At 39.9% G+C, this 24011-nt stretch overlaps 1 protein-coding gene across 1 annotated transcript; it reads left to right on the top strand.

The window, feature by feature from the left end:
• Positions 1-10471: 10471 nt before the first annotated feature.
• Positions 10472-24004, top strand: CNOT11 (CCR4-NOT transcription complex subunit 11). Its single transcript, XM_062578818.1, has 7 exons — positions 10472-10913; positions 11308-11472; positions 15866-16018; positions 16597-16799; positions 17889-18091; positions 19046-19142; positions 21811-24004. The coding sequence occupies exons 1-7, from the start codon at positions 10472-10474 to the stop codon at positions 22006-22008; spliced, it is 1461 nt and encodes a 486-aa protein (XP_062434802.1). The 3' UTR covers positions 22009-24004.
• Positions 24005-24011: the final 7 nt, after the last annotated feature.

The raw sequence follows: 24011 nt of genomic DNA on the forward strand, positions 1-24011 counted from the left end.
CTATATTTGATCAGATTTATGGTCTAGACTCTCTTGTCTGACAGTGACTAGGACTAGCTGCTTCAGAGGAAATACTCCCCTCAAAAGTCTCATTCATCGCTAATAGGTTGCTTAAGCTGAACAAGCATTTATGTGCATTCTAAAATGCTCCTTTCTTGGTTATCTCCAGATATTCTTGTAATCTTTGAAAATATCCCTCCTTACAACCTTGGCCTCAGTGATAGTTTGTGGCAGTAAGTTCTTTTTATTCATGCCATATAGAAAAATGATTTTCTTTTACAAGACTTAAATTTACTGTCTTTTAGTTTGATTGAACTGGTAGCATTTTGGACTTGTGTTTTTACAGATAGGCTTAATAGAGGGGGAACAAAGTAGTTCCACATCCTCTAAAAACTTGTGATTATTGCAATACATGAGTGCAGATGTAACATCGAGAAGACAACAGTTCGTACAGCAGAAGCCAAGAGGAACTTCCCTCACATTAGGCTGGCTAACAGAAGGTATTTGCATTCTCCATTTCCTTTGCTTCTGCATTGACTTCTATTTTCTGTTTCAATGGTGTACGCATGCAAGCATCTTCTTCCCGAGACATGCTATAATTTCCACTACAGGACCATTTAGCAGTCCCAGCAAACACTGTACTATGCCTATGTAAACACGTCATTAGAGTAAGTCTTTGTCCTGAAGAATCTATGTTTAAAATACGCAAGATGAGTATAGTCTGAGAAAATGAGATACAACACATCCTTGGAAGACAAGAAATTGAACATATATATTGCGTGCAGATATACCTGGGGCTCTTACCAGGATTCAACCTCACCTCTTGGCTTCAAACTAGGGGATTCAGCATGACTCTAGGGATGGGATATATCTGCCTTAACTTAGGGGGTCAAAAATGAGACACCCGAGCTTATCATTCTACATTCCCTCTGCAGTCAGCAGAAAGAATCAGGTACTTCCAGGAGACCACTCATGCGACCTATTTTAAATAAAAAGATAACAGCCCTTCAATGTCTTCAATGATACACCTGAAATTTCTTCTCCAATTGGTTTAAAATCAGTGTTCTGCTTTTCTGCTTTCAACAGAATTCCTCATTACTGCTACTAGTATTAAAGCTAAACTGTTTTTCTCATTTCCAAATTTGTGAACCAAATGAAGACAGTCTGTCTTCTTGATCCTCTCTGTCATAGCTAGAAGTCAGTGCCTCTGGGCAGAATATGGGCAGAAATAGAACATTACATACATTTTCATCACAACACACAGGCATCTATGCCTGTCTTACGTACCTTAGCTGTTAAATACTCTTCGATTTCTTAGGTAACTCCTGAGATTCATGAACCTTAATTTCAGCCTGATTTGCATACTGGGGACTTCTACTAATTCAAAAAGTATCTTCAAAAGTGTTCAAAATCACTTACATAACATTCTCAAGAATTTTGCTTCTGAGCTGACCTGCAGCATGATCTCAAAAGACAAGCACAGAGAGCAGAAAAAAAACTGAAAAAATATGGTAATCAAAGCTTCTGGGCCTTCTTTTGCTTTTTGTTAAATAGCAAAAAACCTGTCTGGTTATACTTAACTGCAACACAGTCTGAGTCATGACCTGTTAGATGATCCTGTTGGTGGATGTGGTTTCAAACGAACAGCTGCACAGTGTCAAAGCAAATGAACTGAAAACCTTGTACATGCATAAGTCTTACACATAACCCTGGTCCTTTTGGTTTTCTCTCTCTGTATAATACCTTATTGCATTCAAGGGATAAATTGTATTTCCTAATATCTTGATAGTGTGTGATATCAAGCACATGTATGTGGCTGTACAGGTAATTGGTGTGTAATGCATACAAATGATGCTGTGAAAAGCCAGAATGGTGAGATTTATATTTGATGAAAATTGCACTTGCATTCGTTTGCTGTAGACAATCCCTTAAAAAAACCATAATGGCTCTAGAAAAAGGCAGTTCAGAGTTACAATGCAAGGACCTATAGCAGCATATATGGCTGATGCAGCCTGACAACACTACCGCTAATGTTATTTCAAAGTACCCATGTACGTGGGCTAGCCAGTGCACTATATAGTTGCTTTCCATCTTTCTCATTGAATTCTTGTAAACCTCTCCTAAATGCAGTGCTAACTCCTGAGTTATTAACTAAAAGGGAACTATTACATTTTCTTTTTATTGGCATGTATGTTTACTGGTTTCATATTTCTGTTTATTTTTCTTAGTCCATTCACTTAGCCTGAGTTACGGGACACTATAACTAAGCTATCTCCTATCTAGAGGGCATCCCTGGGCAGTTTATTTTGTTGTGGAGCTAATGCGCTCTATTCTCTGACAACTCTGACTGAATCTGGATCATTAATAACATTAATAACAACAGCAGATAAGCAAAGCTGTGGATGAATACAGTGATCTTGTGTTTTTCCCTTCTGTTCCTTTGTACCAAGGATTATGGTTTACTCATTTCTAAGATACTGAAAAGGATATGCTCCTAATATGGCTGATTGTAACAGACAGCGGGGGGTCAGTAGACAGGGATTGTGGGTTTTTTTAGTAGAAAGATAGTGTGTTGCATTTGCCTTGTCTTTGAATCATATTAAATATACACACTGTTAAAAGGCTATTGAAATGTTCAAATGTCATAGTTTCAAATGAAAATCAATAGAATGCTATTAGGCTCATTATATTGCTGTTATGCATCATTAAAATGTATTTAAAGGCTTTCACCATGAAACAGGAGATGGGAAGAACAACAAGACACTTTGAGGATATGCAGCATACTTAGAAGGTAATAAAGAATCTCGAGAGAAACTTTGTAGGGCGTTGGAAGAAAAAGGCCTGCAAAGAGCTCAGTGGGTGTCTGAAACATCTGAGAATGTTATAAAATGAACAGCACAGGACTAAGTGAGTATAAAGACTATTCAGTGGTGCAGCAGCAAGGCTGGAGAAAAATAAAATGATCAAATTATTATTAAAGATACTTTTACAAATGAGCCTTTGCAGTTTGAGGTTCTCTCTGTGCCTGGTCTATAAATATCACTGTACCACAATGTCCAGTAATGGCCCTAAAACACCATTCACATATTCCTTCTTGCAAAAAAAAAGATTGTATTAGGGCCTAAAAGCATGTTTAGAAATTATCATTTCCAAGCCTCTTTCTGGTCAAATGTCATGTGGAAAAGTGACAGGTCATCAGATACTCTAACCCCCTTCTTCTCTATCTAAACTAGAATATTTCTAATAAGAACTCTAAGGTTTAACATTTAAATGTGTGTGTATATTTTCGTACATATACATTTATATACATATATGTGAAACAGAATTTCCTTTCTAAATTTATATTGAAAAAAATTATAGAGGGAAAGAAGTGATTCCCTCCCCTAATGGGTGGGATTTTTAGTAAGCAAGGAGGCAACAGACTTCCAGACCCTACACTTGAGCATTTTATACTTTGTTATCATTGAACATGGTTATCATGCCTGCTTTGCTCCTGTAGCAGGACTAGAACACAGATTACCTCCTGCATTTCACCAAAACCAGTCTCACTAAAACCATCCTCCCTTTCTCTTCCAGGAAATCCTTAATTCTTGTAAACAAACAAAATAACTTGAACCACAGGAGCAGAAAATTTCCCTCTACTCCAAGAATAACAATAGCACAGAATTTGAGTTTGAAACTCTAAAGCAGAGGAAGAAATAGAATGTCAGTCTCCTGCTTCCTGGATGAGAGCTCTAATCAGTTCTGAATTATTGAATACTTTCTCAGAAAGTGGATTTCAAATTTGTAGCTTAGGCATAAAGTCCTTCCTCCTGCAATTCTGTCTGCATAGGTAAAGATTCAGCTGAAATTGATTTGGGATAAAAACAGAAACATAAAGCGTAAATCAAGTCACCAAACCACGGAAGAGAAATAGTGCCATTTGAGCTACACAATTGCATAGCTCAAATTATAGATGCTGAGTATTCAAAGTTCACATTGAAGAGCTCCCAAGCAGTGCATATGCTGACTTTTTCACACAAAACACGTGCTCAGCAATTTTAGAATAACAGAGATTTTTAAAAATCTGTCTGATTAAACAAGAAGGGATAAATGAAAAGATCTTTTTTTAATCATTTGTTGAGGAAAAAATGTTTTTAAGTTATCAGTGAAGGGTTCTGTAGTCATAAGGGGGAGATCATACAAAAATATACATTTGTGTGTGTGTGTGTATGCATAAATAGGCATATTTTATCTTGTTTTTATGCACCAATATGGCATGCTGGAGTTTTACCATTGATTTTAATTGGGGACAAAATTTCATCTCTTCAAGAGTGTCTAGCATACTGAAGAAACTAAGTGAGCAGACTAACATGAATTTATATATGTGAGTATCTGACATTTGAAAACTGGCTTAAAATGCAAATGTCTCTCTAAAATTCACAATAGCTAAGAATGCAGCAATATATGTGTTTGTTTATAAACCACTCAGTGTTCCAACACTCATGTAGTTGTTGTGCTCTGATATTTTAGGTGTTTCTGAAGTCCACTTCAAGCTATATCCAAATACCCCTTGACATCTTCGAGGTCTGACTAAAAAGTGAGGATTCATTCTCATACCGTTACTCAGAAAAGCTTTTAGGCATTGTTTGTGTGCCAATATTGTCTAATACACCATGAATAACAAAACCTGTATCTGCATTGGTGGTCTCATCTTGTGTCTTGAAGAAATGGACTTGGAAGAAAAACATGCAATGGTTGCTAGAAAGACAAGCATAAAGAGATGCAGACAAAGCGCACCTTCTCTTTCCCTTTTCTGATTTGTTTCTATTTAAGATGTACTGCAGATGAGATTGGCCACTTAAATTATCAAGGAAAGGAATTTGTCTCCAAGAGAGAAGTCTCATGAGAATAAACAGAACAATCTGGAAGTGCTTTAATTTCCCCTTAGACTTTTAGGTGTGATCTAATTCCTTCCCACCATATTCCTCCTGAATGAAATATGAGATCAAAAATATGCTGGTGGGAGTTGCTTCCTAAGTGTTTAGCTTCTTTGCTACAAGAAACTCAAATACTTGTAGAATAAGTCAGACTATTAAAGCTTTTATACCTCTTTCTTTCTCCTTTCTAATGCTCTCTTTTTCTGCTGCTCCTTCGTTAGTAGCCTTTTTTTTTTCTAGCACCCACAATGCAGTTCTTGTTCATTGGTTGTCACCTAAAATAAAATATCAAACACTAACTTTATCTATTTTAATAAGGAAACAAGGTGAAACAATTTTTGAAGTGAAATTATACGACTTTTCCCTTAACTTTGCCCACTATTAAGAAATCAAATCAAATCAGACTGAATATGCTCCTTTGGTCACGGATTTAATTTTCCAGTAACAATTACAATTTCTCAAATGCTGGTGTTCATTTAAATATTAAACCAATTGCATATTGGCAGCCAAATAATTTGTAGTATTTTATTTGTATTTTTAAAGGGTAACCTGACAAAACAGACTATCTATGTCACTTCTGTCTGAAATCTGTGCATCTGTATTAGATTTTATGAGCTAAGAGGATAGAGTTAGAAATGGAGAGTCAGGAATTCAAGAATAGCCCCAATCCCTTTGTCCATCTTTAAGGACTCAACGCCAAATCCAGACATAAAGAATGATGGAATACACTTTATGCTCTTACTGACCATTTAATGGCTATTCTATAAGCCATCTAAAGGAAATGAAGTATGCACTGCCTAGCACCAGAGGAGCTGTTCTGCAAAGGCAGAAAAAATGAACCTTTCTTTACCTTTACATTATGAGATTGTGCTGCAGTGATGTATATTCTGTGCATTCTAAACCCACTGAAGTAGCTGGAGTCCAGATTTCATCCTTGAGAGTAATGTGGTCCCTTTCAGAAGTCATATCTGGTGAGAATTCATCAGCTAAGTCTCTGCAAGCATTACGTTCTCTTGGTTCTTCATTACACAAGTTTCAAGCCCAAGAATATCAACAGTAATACACTCTGTCAACATGCTCACAAAACACAGTAACTTGTGTAGTAACTGAAACCTTCTTCTGTAGCACATTTACTAGACTTCCTGCCTCAGTAGCATTTTACCCCCATCTTTTTCTTAGATTAAGGTGTTTACTCCCCTAAAATGGCCATCTATTTTAGAAGCCACAAGGACTTCAGAATCTCCTTTGTCAATTGATGCTTGCAATCCATCCCACTTCCTATGAAGTATTCCATTTTCTAGCTTTCCTCCTCTGACCAGAAATCTTTTAATTTGGATAGAATAATTTAAGATGGCTTCATAGCCACATATGAGTCACACAGTTTTTTTGCTATCTCAGTCATTGGTGAAACTTTTTATTGCTCTGAAGTCAATTTCTGCAAATCTATATCCATTACTCCATTAAGTATGTTATACAAGAGTGACTTACATTTCAGCAAATTACAAGAAAAGAAGCTTTCTCTTTCTGAGCATGTTTTTCCTCTTGCAACAATTCCTTTTTTCTGCTGTCTTCAGCAGAGTTTCTTATTAAGAAATAGGCTGTACAAAAAAGACCATATGGACAGAATCACCACAGGTCTATTCAACTGTGAAACAGCACCCAGCAAATTGTCCCTCAGTTTGAGCTATGATCTTAGGCATCATCGTCCCTAACCACAAACTTCATCCCAAAAATGAACAAAAAGAACTTTTACAAGCATACTAAAGGCAGAAAATCTGGAGAATCTGTGAATTCAACAGATGAGCAAAATATAAGAAAAACACTAAGGGGAAAAGTTGGAAGAGAAAAGCCAAATTAGTTCTTTGCATCTCTACATGAGATGCTGGAGATGTTCCCATACAAGAACCTTTACTGATGGGGTAACAAATCAAGAGAACTGTCTCACACTAAAGTATTAGTAAGAGATGTGAAACTAAATGCATAAAATGAGCTATTATTTATCACCAAGAGCAGATGGGATTCATCCAAAGGATTTATATCAGCTGAAGGATGAAGAAGCTAAACTATGAACTGTGGTGTATAACCTGCTGATCTAAATGATCTCAGTGTCAAAGAAATAAGGGTGGCAAATGTCATATGGATCTTTAAAAGGGCCATGAAGATAATCCAACAAACTGCAAACCACCAAGCCAATTTCTGTACACATTGCATGAAACTACAGCAATGAACAGAAATGTGCACAGAGAGGCAACCTCAACGTGTGTGCATAAAGGGACTGATGATACACTCTTCCTGGGTACATGATGCAGCTGCTCAAAGATTCCCAGTGAGACAAAATCATTCAGGATTGTCAAAACCAGAACTCACAGGAAATTACTGCCGGAGAGTTTCATAATATTGAATGACTAAATGGAATGTGATGAAATCAAATATTTGATAAATGCAAGGTAAAACACTGTAGTGAGGGTGAGGTGCAAAGGGAAGGAATCCTTCCCTTTTGTTGTGGTCAGTGCTAGCCAGCTATTGCTACTGAGCAAAGCTAACCTGAAGTCACTAAACACAGGACTTTGATAGTGTAAGCTCAACCCTCACTGACCAAAAGAGCAAATAGCATATTAGGAATTACTAGAAAAGAAATAGAGAACAAAACATGACTCATTATATAAAGGTATGTAAACATACAGATCTATGGGACACTCACAGGTTGAATACTGGATGCAAGTTTGGTCCCCACTACTCAAAAAAAAAGGATGTAGCTGAAGCAGAAAAAGCAGAGAAGGGCAATATGGTTGACAGAACTATGGCAGAGATTCTGCAGAGAGGTCATCAAATAAATGAGGACTCTACCTTAGAAAGGGAACACCTGAGATAAGAGATGTACAGAATAATGAGCAACAGAGTAGAGAAGGAAGTTCTGTTTTGCACAGCATAGTTCTTAAATTGCCACACTCACTGCCACAGGGTGGCAATGTCATAGGGTTTTATGGATGTCAAAATTAGAAATGGGCTCAAAAAGCACACAAGATGAGCTAGTGAAAGCAAGTTCTATCAAGGACTACTAACCACAGTGATGAGGATTCAACCTTCGACTCAGGAAGTCCTTAAGCTGCAGATGGCCAGAAGCCGAGAGTACGCAGAGGGAAGTGTCACTCTGTGCTTTCCTTGTTACACTCTTCAAGCTTCTGCTAGCGGTCATGGACAGGGCACTGAGCTCAATGAACGTTATGAACCTCACTGTTTTTGTGTACAGCGATGGACATTTATAGCCACAGCTACTCATACAAGTTTCTTTCATTTGGTCCTGTAACTCCCATCAGGAAAACTTAGTTTTGTAATACTAAGCTAACACTCTCTCAAGTCTTTTATATCCCTGTTTCAAACCATAGTCCCTCAAAGTCCCTCATAGTCCCCACAAAAACAAAAATCCTTCCCTGACAAGAATAGAGAACTACAATAATTCCTCTACAGATGAGTGGTCAGAGGGGAAGACAAAGTTGGTTTCTTCTGCATATCTTCAGTTCCTCTGTAAGCTGAAATGTCTCCTCAAAGACCAAGTGTTCAAGCCAGCTGCAGAATTCTACCTATTTTTCCAGAAAGCCATTTTAGTTCTGAGGAACCTTCCTCTCCTCTCTGAACTACTGAGCTTTCATATTATTTGACTGGAGATAATGAATCTCCTTTACGCATCACAAGTTAGGCAGGAAAGCTCTCATATATATCTAAACTTTCTGAAGTTCTCTCGCTAGCCTCACCACACACCTACACAGATGACTTCCTCAGTAATTTGCAGTGCTTTGATCTTCCTCCCAAATTTTACAGTTTAAGTCCTTGCTGTAGCTGTTAGTAGATTCCACATTGGCCAAAACTTCCAAGACTCCTCGTTTCCTAGAATACACTCTGGGACATGGCAGCAAGTTCACTGCCCCCCTCTTCCACCTCCTTTACTATTCTAGCCTGCATGTTTTGCAGGTAGACTTCTCACTGCGATCTAGTCAGTGAGCAGGTGCTGCACCAACAAGGCTTGCAGAAGACTGTCTTTGGCTTTGCTGGCATTGATGTAACTATTAGCACTTCTTCAGGCTATGGTCGGTACATCTCTGAGTTGCTGTCTCTCAAGCTGCAGCTCCACAAGGTAAGCTGATGAAATAGATCTTCCCTCCCTTACTTCCAGCACACACTACTGCAGCTCACCTGTCGTCAGCTCTTGCCAGAAACCCTTTAGCGAAGCAGACAGTTTCCAGTTGAATCAATTCATGGAAGAAACAGATGAGCACCACCTCTAAGATGTCCTTTGGGCAGGGAGAAAGTAGGCCGTGAGAACAGGTGCTGCCTTTTAAGAGCAGAGATTTGCAAGGCTGCCTTGCCTGTCCGTTGAAGCACAGCCACAGCTTCCCTGCTCCGCTGCTCTTCCTCAGACACACAGCCTTGCACAACACGCTTCTCCACACGCGGGGAGCGTGCCCCCGCTCCCACTTTGGGTTGTGACATGAGATCTTTGGAGTGGCAGTTTCACTTGGTGTTTCAGAAAGCAACTCAGACGATTCAGTGACCTTAAATGAAGGGTATTACAGCAAGACGTAACTAATCACGTAACAGCGCTGTCGTTAAATCGTGACTGATACTCCCCAGCCAAGAAAAAAAAATGCTCCATCTACATCTCAGCAGGTACAGGCAAAGATGGAGAGAGCTACAGATGCAGATACAGTTTAATCACTCCATCCCACCCCCAAACAGCTCCTCATTTCTCCAGACCACTGGAGAAAGCGTTGGTTTTAGTCGCAGTTCTCTCCCGGGAGGTTGGTCCAGGCGGCCATGAGGAAGCCGAGCACCTCCTCCCGCCGCACCTTACACCGGCACTGCTCTCCTCTAACGAAAAAAAAAAAAAAAAAAAAAGGAACCCGAGAAAAACGGAAAAACGCCCCTCCGCGCCCGCACACCCCCGCCGAGGGGCTCCGCCGAGCCGCTCCCTTGGCCGAGCCGCCCCCCGCCGCCCAGGCCGCCAGCGCTCCCGGGCCGCGCGCAGGCACCGCCGCGCCGCCCCCTCACACGCGCCGACCGCCGCCGGCGGAGGGCGGGTCCCTCGGCGGCCCCGCCCCCCGGCGGCCCCGCCCCCCCGGCGGCGCCGCCCCTCCCCCGCGGCGGCTCGCTGTCGCCGGGCTCCCCCTGCCGGCCCGCCCGCACACAGCCGCGCTCCGGCCCCACCCCCCTCCTCCGGCGCGGCCCAATGGGAGCGCGCGTAGCCGCGCAGCCACAGTCAATCCCCCGCCCCCCTCTCCAGCCGCGCGGCGGCGACCAATCGCTTTCTACGGGAGCATGCAGGCGGCCAATCGGCGGCTTGCCCGCGGCGGGAGCCAATGGCGTGTGCGTGCGGCGCCCCGTGCGCCGTGAGCGCCTCACCCACGCGGCGCCCCCGCCCCGCTCCAAGCCGCAGCCTCGCGTCCGCCCCGTTGCGGCCCCGCGCTGCCTTACGGCAGCGCCGTAAAGCGGCGCGGCGCGGCGGGGCGTTGCGGCCGCGGGGCGCAGCGGGGCCGGTGGCCTGCGCGGGGGCGCGGATGCCCGGCGGCAGCGGCGGCGGCGGCGGCGGCAGCCCGGCGCCCTGCACTCAGCTGGGAGCGGAGGAGCCCGGCGGCAGCGGCGGCGGCGGCGCGGCGGCGGCGGGCGGCAGGATGAGCCTGTCGCCGAAGGAGCTGTCGAGCCTGCTGAGCATCGTGTCGGAGGAGGCGGGCGGCAGCACCTTCGAGGGCCTCTCCAGCGCCTTCCACCACTACTTCGGCAAGGCCGAGCACTTCCGCCTCGGCTCCGTGCTCGTCCTGCTCCTGCAGCAGCCCGACCTGCTGCCCAGCCCCGCGCAGCGCCTCACCGCCCTCTACCTCCTCTGGGAGATGTACCGCACCGAGCCCCTCGCCGCCAACCCCTTCGCCGCCGTCTTCGCCCACCTGCTCAACCCCGCGCCCGAGCGCGGCGGCGACGAGGCGGAGCGCACGCCGCTCTCCGGTGCGTGCCGGCGGGGGCGCGGCCGGGGCCTGCGAGCGGGGCCGCGCGTCCTGCCGCGGTCCGGAGCTCGCTGCTCCTCTCGGCGAGGCACCGCGTAACGAAGCGGTGGGCCCGGCCTAGCGTTAGGGGTTGCGCGTCGAGGCTGTAGATTGCCGTCCGAGAGCCGGCGGGTTGGTATTGTACCGTGCGTCGCCTCGGGAGCTGAGCGGATGCGGGCTTTGCGCGCTTCCCTGGAGACCTCTCGCTTGCACTGGTGCCAGCGTACGTGATGCAGTAATTCGTGATACAGTAGTTCGTATTCTAAGTTTGTCTGCTTATTCTGCTTGAAAAGTATTGGAATGATTCATCTTGCTGCCTTAAAAGTCGTGGATTACTTTTCCTTGTGTCTTCACAGGCTTTTTACCTCCCATAACTCCTCCAGAAAAATTCTTTCTTTCTCAACTGATGTTGGCCCCCCCTAGAGAACTCTTCAAGAAGACTCCTCGGCAGATTGCTTCAATGGATGTGGGGAACATGGCCCAGTCAGTGGATATAAGCGGCCTTCAGCTAGCCTTAGCAGGTAAGGAAGAACTGCAGTGTGCCATGGTTCAGTTAAGAATTGAAATGTTGATTGTAATTTGCCTGTGAGTTACTTGAGAAACATTTCCTTATGCTAAATATTAAAAGGCTTTGGGCAATGATGTAATGAATGTGTATTACTGTACTGATGTACAGTAATAGATGCAATCTATCCTTGAAGTTTTTTGTCCTACTTAAAAAGAAATTTCTTAAGTGCAGAGGTTCTCGCTGCCTTAAAAATAAGAAAATTTTGCAAGCATAAAAATATTTTCATTTAAATCACTTTTCCTTTTTTTGTTTCTATGAATATTTTTATCCCCTTTCACTTTTGGCAGTAGTTGTATGAAAGAACATAGGATGACTGTCACATAGCAGTACTTCAGCAGCAGCTGGCAGATTGGCTATTATACTTGCATCTCCAGTTTTATAAAATAAAAACAGATTTTTCAGCTTGAGACTGGGAGCACAGTCTGCTTTTACAGGGTTAATAAGAAAAGCAAAGTGATGCGTATCCTTTGACAGGAGAAAGGAACATGATTGTTCTGATCACTTTGATTGATGAGTCACTTCTGGAGTTGTTATGAAATAGAAGATATTGTTGAGGGTAAGGAGCCAGTTTGAACAGCAAAAATTGGTATTTTTTTTTCCTGGGTATGTGCAAATGCACTTATTCACCCGAAAACTGATCCTCTGTGTTCTGTACCTGTGTAACGTGGTTCACCTCTCCAGCTTAGGCTCTGACTAGGCTTTCTCAGTCCCACAGTTGTATCTTGGTATCTTCATTCTCTGTGGTCACTGATTTCTTGTGCTCTGTTATACTGCTGCTCTTTTACAGTGCATAAATCTCTGGTGTCATCCTCAGTCATGATTTCCAGACTGCAGGATCTTTTGAAAAATGTAGATTGAATGCACTAACCTACCTTCAGGAGGAGGAGGGAAAAAAAAAACCTCCAAACTGCTTCTGATTTTTCTTCTATCCATTCTGTCTGGGCTTTTTGGAATATTTTTGTGAATTCAGATTTCACAGAATTTCAGGTAAATTGTGACTTTCGCTACCCAATCCTTGGTGCTCTAAAGAAGCCTGGTGTTTTTTTGTTTGTTTGTTTGTTTTCCTCTTTGGTACTGTGCTCACTTTCTGAGGATTTTGTTCACATCAAAGGTATAAGATGTAGGTAACCCTGTTACCCTTGTCTTAGTTGTATGGATGGGTACTCTAGTCAATATGTTTTATTCTGCCTTTTTAAAAAATACAATACAATGATGTCTTTAAAAACAGTACAGTTGCTAGTGGTGCTTTGCAAAATGAAGATTGGTAAGATGTATTTGTATGTTTACCTAAGATAGTAAACAACATGCATAATGAGCTTTGTTACATAATAACTCTTGCAAGGACTCATAGCAATACTCCTGATTAAAACTTCATACTGCTTTTCTCATACTTCTAGCTCTAGCTTCTGAGAATAAATGTCATCTGCTTTCTATCCACTTTCTTAGAAAGTGACCTTTTTGCTCTTTTTTAACATTATCATGCTTGTTAACTGTCTACTGGTAATGTTTCAGAAGCTCTGTAAATTTTTCAGAAGTCTTCAGTATGTTTCTTCTAATGATTCAAAATATGAGATGAAGCTGTGCTGTTTACAGTGCGTACTTATTTCTGTTACAATGCTTAAATACAATATTTGAGGTGTTGGATTTGCCTCATTTTTCCCCACATTTCCTGGAATGTAAAAGTTGTAAGATTTGATGACTCTGGAAATTTTTTTGTCCCTGAAATGAATTTGGGGCTATTTAGAGGAGAATGATTTTGACCTGCTTTAGAATGTGTCTGAAAGATCAACTTAATAGATCTTAGAATCATAGAATCAGTAAGGTTGGAAGGGACCTGTGGAGATCATCTAGTCCAGCCCTCAAATGAGTGGCCCATACGGGGATTGAACCCGGAACCCTGGCATTAATACCACCACACTCTAACCAACTGAGCTAAACTTAAGCTATTTAGAAAGCATTATGCTCTTTATGAATCTATCCCAAATATATTTTTTCAGGAAAAAAAATACTAAGCTTGTCCTCTAGTGTCAGAACTGAGGTATAATTTATTCATTCCTTCCTTAGAGTTAAATGTGACAACCTCCCTTTTCACTGTAAGATCTTTTGTTGTTATGTGTTCTGCTTTCTTTTTTCTAAGAGCAGAATGTTGGAATATAGTGTCTTGGAAATCAATATGAAAGCTTGGTTTGTTCTCTTACTTTGGTCTGCAGAGTGTTCATGTAAGCTGCTGCCTGTTTCTAACTTGTTTTTGTCAGCCTGGTGTGTACTGTATCAAAAATGTCACTTTCTAGAACTTGGAGGGACATGTCTTATGGAAAAGTGCTTTTAACTTATTATCTGATGACCCTTACTTGTTTGAAGGGTAATGGACAAGCACTGAAAATTGATTTCTAATGCATTGTAGCATCTATTGTTAAAAATTAAAGGAAGTCTCTTGTAATCTGTAAAAAAAAAAAAAAAAAAAAAAAAAAAAAAATCTGTAATGGAATTTTAGTGATTGCTTTCCAATTAGCTTTTTTTGATTCAAATGTACTAGTTGAAGAGGCAGGCTATATTCTTTTCTGTTAAATCAGTGGGAACAGTATTGACTTCTCTCAGTTTTGCTTTCACTTATCTGAAATTATTGATCCAGCCCTGATTCTTAGAGCAGTGAGGGTGGGCTGTTGAGCTTCACTGTATTTAACTGAGGCTCCTAAAATGAGTGAATTGAAGGATTGCAGCCAAATCTTTTATATTTCTTATTAAGCATTGTTGGTGATTTGAGAGTATGGGGACCCATACAAATCTCTGATTTACTATTACTGACTTGATAAAGATTTAATTCTATACTATAAACTACAAGATGGGAAAAAAAAATCCAATATCTTTTTCTTTCCCCTCAGAGAACTTAATTTCTTAACCATTCTGTTCAGTGGCTGAATGAGAGTGTTCACAAGATGGAGTTTGTGACAATTGATAAAATAAATGTTTCATAAACCAGTTCATTTGGACTTAACCTTCAAAATCACTTTTTTGAAAATAGCTAAAAATTATAATGCTTGTCTTTAACTGAACTAGCATGGCAGGTGCTATGTTTTTCAGTGAGCATATATTCAAATATTTCCATGATCTGAAATAATTGGATAAAGCAGGACAGAGAGGCATAAAAAAAATCAGCAATGTGTAGTGCTTTGTTTTGATGACCTCTTAGTCACTCATAGGAAGTTCCCTTTCAGCATTTCTTGTGGCTTTGATTGGTGTCGTATAAAGTAGAGCCCTTACGCATGGGGAGTCATGAAGGGTCACGATTACCCAAAAGGGAGCAAGCACGCTTTACTTCAAATAGATAGGGACTGGTCACGGATTCTGACAGCACTGTGCTGGTCACACAAAGAAATGGTATTTAGTTTTATGTGGAACTTTTTCAAGGGATTCTGTGGACCAAAGGGTAAGCTGTGTGGGACCAGCAGTTTGGGGATCCAGTTTTCTTAAGGTTTAGTCTAGCATTCTGTTGGAGAAAAGTGTATTTACATGTGCAGTTGCATGCAGCAAGATTGGCAAAGCTTAAAACAAAGTGCCAAAGTCATAGAAAACGTTGTCTCTTGGTGCAGAGAATATAGAGGGTCAGCCGTGAAGTCTTTGGGGACAAAAGTGATAGATTGTGACGGGAACTAAACACCTGAAATCTAGCAGTGTAAGGATTGAGCCTGATTTTTTGTTTGTTTTTGTTTTCCTGTCCAAAAGCTGGCGTCTTAAACTCTATGTACTAGACTTAGCTATTTTTAGGCAAATTACATTTTTTTAATTTGGCCTTTAAAGGGACATCACTGTCAAGTTCTGTCAGGTCTGCTTTTACAGTGATGTGGAAACTTGTAACAATTCAGCTCTTGTTCATGCAAGCAGTTGCTGTATCTTTGACAGCAAGTAGCTTATGCAATACCACTCAAATGTGCTGAATAAACCTGAATAGCTGAATAGCATGGCCCTTAACACAATAGAGTGTAAATATTGTATCCATGTAGGTTTTTTGCTTCCCTGCTCTGAAAAGTGATTGCAAAATGCAAGGTGGTATGTGAACTCCTTCAGGAGTGTCTAAAACTACTTAGAGTTTGTTTTTACAAGTGTATTAGATCATTTAACCTACCTTTTTTTAAAGCTGAGACTGCGCTTCAGATTCATTTGTGTTTCTACTTTATCCTTGCTGGCACCCTAAGAATTAGCAGACTGACATGGTACTAAATTTCACATTGTTATCTGTTTTTTAAGTTAGTTCTTTTCTAAAGCTGATTGTTTCTTGCTACTTTTAGTATTCTAGACATCTCTGTTTCGATTTTATGCTTTAATATTATGGACTGACCCTCTTTCAGAACGTCAATCCGAGTTGCCAACACAGAGCAAGGCCAGCTTCCCCAGCATTCTCAGCGATCCTGACCCAGATTCTTCCAACTCTGGTTTTGACAGCTCTGTTGCCTCTCAGATCACTGAAGCCTTAGTGAGTGGACCAAAACCTCCTATAGAAAGTATGTGCTTTTTCACATTTTTGTCTCTGTAACTGACATGCTATGTTACTGTACTTCTCCAAATCAAAGATAATGTAATCTGAAGTACTTCGAAGATAATGAAATGTGAACAGAGATGAATGAAATGGTGCAAAACTTTCTCAGAGTGGCTTCCAAATCAGAGTTCACAGTGTTCATATTTCCACACTACTCAGAATGTGGAGTCTTCAAACTGTTAACTTACATCATCTGCTGGCTAAAACATTGGATCTAATATGCCCTTGAGATCTTAGTCCTCTACACTAAGATCTGCATTGACTGTAGCTCCTTAAAGAATAGGTTACTGTGGAAGGGGAAATGGCCATGCCTCCATGGTGCAAGCAATAACTTGTTGAGCTAAATGACAGAGAAACAACTGGCTGGGTGTAGCAGCATCACTAAGAATCAGGAATAAGCATTTGTCTGGGAATACGAATCATAATGTTATTTTTGCTACTATAATAACCTAGAGAAATGGATGAGGAGGGACTGTTTATTTACTTAATTTTATTGAAATACCTGAAGTTTAAAAAAACACTTCATATTGTTGCCTTTTTCAGGTCACTTTCGACCAGAGTTTATTCGCCCACCACCTCCGCTCCATATATGCGAGGATGAATTGGCATGGCTAAATCCAATAGAACCAGATCACACAATTCAATGGGATAAGTCAATGTGTGTTAAAAACAGCACTGGAGTAGAGATAAAACGAATCATGGCAAAAGCTTTCAAAAGTCCCTTGACTTCCCCACAGCAAACACAAGTAAGTTTGATGTTTTTGCAGTTTTCTGTCTAAGCTGATTTTTTTAACAAGCTATTTGTTCATGTATTTTAGAAAACTTGGGTCATTTTTAACTGAATTCAGATCTATCTTCTGATTCAGGAAACTCCAAATACTTTGAATTGTCAAAACCCAAAAGTTTTGACTTGGCTTTGTATGGATAAGGAAAAAATCTTTATACTTCATAGCATTGGCTGGACATGGTTAAAGCTAATCAGTAAGTGGCACCAGTATTTCTCTGCTTGGAAAATCTTCTCATAGCAAAGTTGTTTGTGCTTCCATGGAAGCTTTTGATAAGAAATTAGTTCAGAAATGCCATCACCTAATCTTTGGTAATAGTACCCCTGAAACGCCTTAGCGCGTTTTTGTGATATTCGTTATATTAGAACTGTGAAGTCTCCATGATTTGTAGAACTTTTCCTGACAACAGAGCAGTTGAAACTAAGGTTTTATCCTACTAAACAGGAAACTAAAGGAGGATGAACCTTGTAATGCTTTTTTTATCCCCTCCTTGCTATCCACAGATGAAAGACTATTAAATGCCTTTCAAAGGCACAAGTGTCCTTTAATAGAAATATTAAAGATACATCTGCAGTGACTTTTAACAGAGGTGTCTAAGTGATTATCATTCTCCTGTAACTTAGGTGGATTATAGCTGTTGTTTCAAGTGACAATATGAAGTTTAGAAAAAATCAACTGTTTGATGGTACACCTTATCTCTAAGTATTCTTACCTGCTCAGGTGACCTTTGATTTCTTCTACAGTAAATGGAGTGAGATGGGTGATCAATGACTTGTGTTTTAGGGTACAATGAATTGCCATTTCCATGGCATCGAGTTACTCTAGATCAATAGCTTTAATTAGATACCTTACTCTTAGATGGTTAAATTTGGGTGTGATGAATATGAATCTTGTTAATTGTGAAATGGAACAGTTCTCCATAGCTTTGCTATTTCTTTTCAACGTAGTGGATATTAAGACATGGACTATAATGAAGTCAGGTTGTGGTTTAGGTCAGCAGCTTGTTTGCAGTTGATTACTGGAACTTAAGAGTGTCATCTTTCTTTATAGCTCCTTGGAGAACTCGAAAAGGACCCCAAACTTGTTTATCATATTGGCCTCACTCCTGCCAAGTTGCCTGACCTTGTTGAAAACAATCCTTTAGTAGCTATAGAAATGTTGCTTAAACTGATGCAGTCAAGTCAAATAACAGAGTATTTTTCTGTCTTGGTCAACATGGACATGTCTTTACATTCAATGGAAGTGGTAAATAGGTAAGTAACCTTGAGAAAAATTTCTTAGACATGTAAAATGTGATTGTGATGCTGGCTGCAGGGCTATATTTGGATTCATTTCAAAGACTATCAAAAGTAACAGGAATTGAGGAAATAACTAGTCAGATTACAGTGAAGGAGAAGAGAGAGTATCAGGCAATCATTTCCTTTTCAATTTCAACATATTATTTGTGATTTTTTTTTTAAACCCCTTTTATACTACAACTAAAACAGTCTTTGGATTCATCCTGTAGAGGAAGACAGTGTTCTTGGAGTTACAGATTTCTGCAACTATTGGACTACCTAAGTATATTTCTCTTGAAAGGCTTTATTTGCTTTGCATGCAGTTTCTTAATGGTGTGCCTGTAGTTAAACAAAAACCCAACTCTTCTGGTCTAGATTAAATTGGTAAAGTTAGCTATGGGTTGATGATTGAAATCTGGATCTGAAAGAACTAAAGAAACTGTTTTGAAGCAACAAAAAAGTTATTCTAGTTGTATACTTCTGTTGTATACCATCTAGATTCAGTACTTGAAACTCAAATGTGAAAACACAAAATTCTGTTAAAGTACTTGCAGCAGTAGAATCTTGGTACTCAAACAAGTAGTATTCAAACTACTTCTTAAATTCTTAAATTTCTTAAATTTGAAATGAATATCACTAACTCCTTTATGTAATATATAGCAAGTCTTTGTGGAGTAAAGATCAGGAGTGTGCTGGATACACTAGAAACCAAATCCAACTTCTGCGCTGTGCCTGATCTCAAAAAATGAGTTTTGGACTCTTACTGGAAAAAGTTAAATGTTTATAAACATGTCTGTGGAAGCTGTCAGAAATCAGTTCTATATGACATGTTCCAGGAATTAACATTATTGGTCTGTAATTCATCTGATTTGTAATGGAATAACTAAGATTTCTGGCTTGATAAATCATTGGATATTTTTAATTGAACAGGCTTACTACTGCAGTTGATCTCCCTCCTGAATTTATTCATCTTTACATCTCTAACTGTATCTCCACCTGTGAACAGATTAAAGACAAATATATGCAGGTGAGTACTTCATAGTAAATGATTTAGGAAAAGGGGTCCTATCTCTTGCTCTGTATAATGTGTGCTGAGATTTTATAAGGCTGATACCATTAAATTTGTTCTGCTTTACTGCTTTGTTTCAAAGTCTTTTTTTTTTTTCCTAATGACGGACACAGTTCTTCATAGTATTTCACACACTTTATATGTTTCTTCACCTTTTTTACAAGACTTCACAGGTAATTAATGTTCTTTCTTTTTTTTTCCTGTAAACATCATATACTTCTGCCTGGCAGAACTGCAATTTTGTGACTCAGATCCTTACACACAAGAGGCTTATTTGTCATTCAGTATACCTTTTCTTCACTTCCCTGCATTAGATGTTTGCCTTTTTGCTTACTTCCAAGCTTCCAGTTCCTTTTCTGTCAAAGTGTGTCTACCAGTTGTGAACCTTTGAAATTTTAACTCATGTGGAATTTTTCCCCTTCAATCGTGCCTATTACTGACCCACAGCAGCTTGCCAAAACCCTCAGAGACCTAAAACCCATTCTCTCCTGCTGTCCTCATACCATACCTGCTGCTTCCCAAGCCTGCCTGTCTGTCTTCCTTAATACTGGTATAGAAGTTGTTTCTACTCCAAAGATCTTTACCCATCTGACAAGATTTCCACAGCTTTGGCAGAAGGTCCTTCCTTCCGTCTTAAACTGATCTGTTAGTTTCACCAGCTGCCCAGTATGCCCTATATTCCAGGATTTGGTGAAAAACAGTTCACACACAGTTTATCCAGTGCTGTGTAAACCTTGACCTTGACCAATTCCTCCCCAGGCTTGCTTCTTGCTGTACTGAAGGATTACAACCTCTATCCTCTCTTGTGAGGCAGATGTTCCTTTTCTTTAAGATTTTTCTGTTCTCTAACTCTATTTGTCCTTAAGTTGCAAAGACCAAATTTGCACACAGTGCTCAAGATAGGTTACTGTTTAAATAGCAGCAGAAAGTCCTCTCTCTTGTTCTCAGTACTATTCCTGATGATGACTTTTTTTTTTGGTGGCTGCTGTAGGTTTGGTGTTTCTCTGCTTTGGGACTCTGCCAGATATGCATGGGTGGCACAGTCTGTGACTTACTGAACAGTTGTGCTAATTCATTTGGTACCAGAATAGGAAGAAACTGTAGAGCTGGGCTGTAGCTGGTATATGCCCACACAGTGGGACCCTGTGCTCAAAGGGGCTGCTTTAGAAAGCAGATTCCAGAGAGCATGTAACAGCTGTGCTTCAGGCACATTGAGGAAGAAGAACAGAGGGTCAGGGGTATAGCAATAGCCACGTAGCGTTTGAGTTATGCATAGAAAGACTTGTGAGCTGCAACTTGCCCATTCATAAACAATGATAACAAAACACTGAGAACAACCCAAAATCTTTCGTATTTGCCAATGCTACATATGAGGTCTCACAGCAACTGGAACACAAGATGTTTTTTGTTCAAGAAGCCCTGTACAAAAACTTCTAATAGAAGTTAAACAGCCATGATCCTTAGAGATTGGGAGTCAGCCAGCATCTTGCATTTGTACTTTTGTTTCATATTCTTCAATTATTAAAATTACTCTTCTTATGCTGGAAAGAAAACCTGTGATGCCTTTTTGACTGCAGTGAAGGAAGTCATTTGCTTGGTTTTTTTTGCATTCTCTCAGCATAGGTAGCAAATTTTGCAGTTGTAAACTCAGGTCATGTAAAAATAGTTGGTGACTTGTCTCTTTCAGTTTTTAGTGTAAAATAATGTAGAATACTTTGAACTTTTCTATGAAACCAGTCACTTCAGTCTGATAGATAATGGTTATGTATACAGCTGGGTTTTTTTGGAGAAAGATTTGGGTTCGACTCTTTCACAATGCAAAGTATGAAACCATTGTTATAGCAAGAGAAAAATGCACCCTGTACAAAGCATACAGCTAGTGACTGAATCTGTGTATGGCGAACCCTAGGTGCAAGTTCATAGGTCTTGAATTTGCAATTCCCAGCGTGCTCAGCAAGGTATTATCTGAGCAGCCCTTAGGAAAGAGGAACTTTACTGAAATCCCATCATAGGACCAGGCAGGGAATTACAGCTTATAGTATGAGCTCTGAGGCCTGTCCTTGAATTGGTGTCTCTGGTACTGTCTTTCATCTAAGACACAGCAAAAGGGTAATATAATTTGCTGATAGAGCACTTTTCAAGGAAGCAAGCTGGGGATGAGTTCAGCAGCTATTATTTCCCAGCTGGAATGCCTTAAATGTTTGATGACTGGGGATTCTGAGATGTGAGGCTTGTTCATTTTTCTTTATGTTACTTAATTTTATTTTCTGTAAACATTAAGAAGGATGCTCTTAGTGTTAACAGTGTCTTGGGATATGATCCCTTCTCTCAGGACTTTACTTAGTGATTGCCTAATAAATTAAGAACAGTGTATTTGTAAATCTGCTACTTCATTTATGCATGAGATTAATTTTAAGAGAAAGCTCCTGTATCCAGAGTGCAATATTATAAATCAGAGGAGTAGTAGTATGGGAGGTAGAAGAGTAGGGGCAACATATAAAAATCTTGATGATTACTGCCGTAGCTAAGTACTCATGAAAAATCTTGACTGGGGGCCAACAGTTCTTTAACTGAATTGTTCACAAGCACTTACTTGAATGATGAAACTGCATCTTTTCTGTTTCAGAACCGCCTGGTACGTCTTGTTTGTGTCTTTCTTCAGTCTTTAATCAGAAACAAAATTATTAATGTACAGGACTTGTTTATAGAAGTGCAAGCATTCTGCATTGAATTCAGTCGGATACGAGAAGCAGCTGGCCTTTTCAGACTGCTGAAGACACTAGATACTGGGGAAAATCCATCAGAGACAAAAGCTTCAAAATAAAACCATTTTGCCATTGGAAAGAAAAAATCAACATTCTGTACCAATTTACTGTATATTTTAAGCTTAAATCATGGGATTAACCAATTTAATACACTATAAATAGTATTTTATGCAACAATAAATATTGCTTTTTCTGATATGCATGCTTGAGCTGGTGAAATGTGTTAGGCCTAACACATGCTGTGCATATGATATGCAGCATTTAACCTTTAGTCATGGAATGTACTTAACAGGCTCTGTTCCCAGAGAGAGATGCAAGTAAGTTTGATGTGAACTGTCAAATATTATTGAAATAGTAACTTGGCTTTTTCACTGTCTGTGTCAAAACAGTTCATGAATACCTTCAGTTAAGTTTTATCAAGATAAGTGACTTCAGTTCCTGTTGGGCCTTTCTCTACCCTCCCTGAAGGCAGCTGAATTCAACTTTTAATGATGCCTGCTGTTTTCAGGGAATAAGTGAAGTCTAATGTCTGGAATAAGCTAAGGCCTTATAACAGTGCAATATGCTCTCTTCAAGATCACTGAATTGCAAAATACTGATACCAACAGTAGCTGGTATGTTTTATGCTTGCAAGAATGTTCCACTAAAGGGAACCTGTCTCCTTTCTTACATAAAATCAAAGTGCAGGAGCATGTTTACACTTTGCAACTTGCATAGGCAGTTGCTTTGTGGCTACCAAAATTAAAGTAGCCTTTTTGCTAAAAGCTGTAATCAGAGTACCATTCATAGATCAGAGTGCAGGTGCTGTGGAAGGATGGGGGATAAAATACTATTTCATGTTGCTAATAGAATGACTGCTGTTGCTTAAGCCCTGACATTAAAAGCAAAATAATTTAATGTGAAGAGTTAGTTTAATATTTAATAGTGCTTGAGAAGTGACAACTGCTGTAAGTTTGCATCTGCTTCTCAAATTTTCATGAAGTGCAAGATCAATAATGCAAGATCAAGATTTTCTTTTGGTTTCATCTTTCCAAGTAATTTAAGTGGCTAAATTGCTGGTTGAAAATCTCAGTCTCTCACCTTACCAGATTATGCTGCATAAGAAGTCCTGTGAGAAGTGCTCCCCAGGGATTCAGTTTAGAGTTACAGAGCTTCCCCCCAATTAAGATGTATTAAGTAAGTTTACTGAAGTGGCATTTTATTTAAGCTCTGTTTCAATTGTAAAATTTCTTCCTTAAACGAGACAAGTTTGCTTCAAATCACCATTAACAGCAAGAGTCAATATTGCTCTAAATTTGTAACCTGCTGTTTCACATTTACTGCAGCATTTGACTGCTATAACAAGAAAGATTCATCCTCTACTAGTATTCTTCTTCAGATAGTACTTAAAAGGGAGTTCTTTATAGAGCATTTAAGCTTCTGTTTGGAAGTTATTACTACAGCTTTAAACAAAATAACAGACTCCATGAAAAATTGATTACTACTCTTATTAGCTGCCCTGCAAGTTTGAGTGAATTTCCATTTTAACTTGCAGAAATACTTTAACAAAATTTAAGCCATAAGAAAAGTAGGTAGAAGGCTACAGTGCTACAGCAAAGGCCTAGCAGTTCTAGCTCTTCACACTACTTGCTTGAATTCTGTTAGCCTACGTAAGTCTTCCATCCATGGATTAATCCTGTAGTTGTAAAGTTATCAGTGATCAGTAATCAGAACAGCCTTATGATTTAGCAGTGGAATTTCTGCAATGTAGTCCTCAGGAACTTGGCAGAATATCCCATTCATTTTATACTTTTGTGGGTTGATGAAAATACTTAATTTTGTTACTTAATTTGCTATTATCTTCTGTCCGTGTTTCTTCTCAGGAGGGAAAGTGATCCTAAGTAAAGGCTACATAGAAAAAAAATGCAACAGGCAGAAAGGATGTGAACTTCCATGTAGGCAACATTTTTGTAATTCCCCAAGCAAAGTTAAGTTTGTTCTGTGCTTTGTTGGTTGAGTGTCTGGCATCCATTTACAAAAATATAGTAAAGAAAATAAGTGCTGCTTTTTTTAAAAGGTCTAT

This window comes from Rhea pennata, chromosome 1 (assembly GCF_028389875.1).
Source record: "Rhea pennata isolate bPtePen1 chromosome 1, bPtePen1.pri, whole genome shotgun sequence".
In the NCBI taxonomy this organism is placed as follows: Eukaryota; Metazoa; Chordata; class Aves; order Rheiformes; family Rheidae; genus Rhea; species Rhea pennata.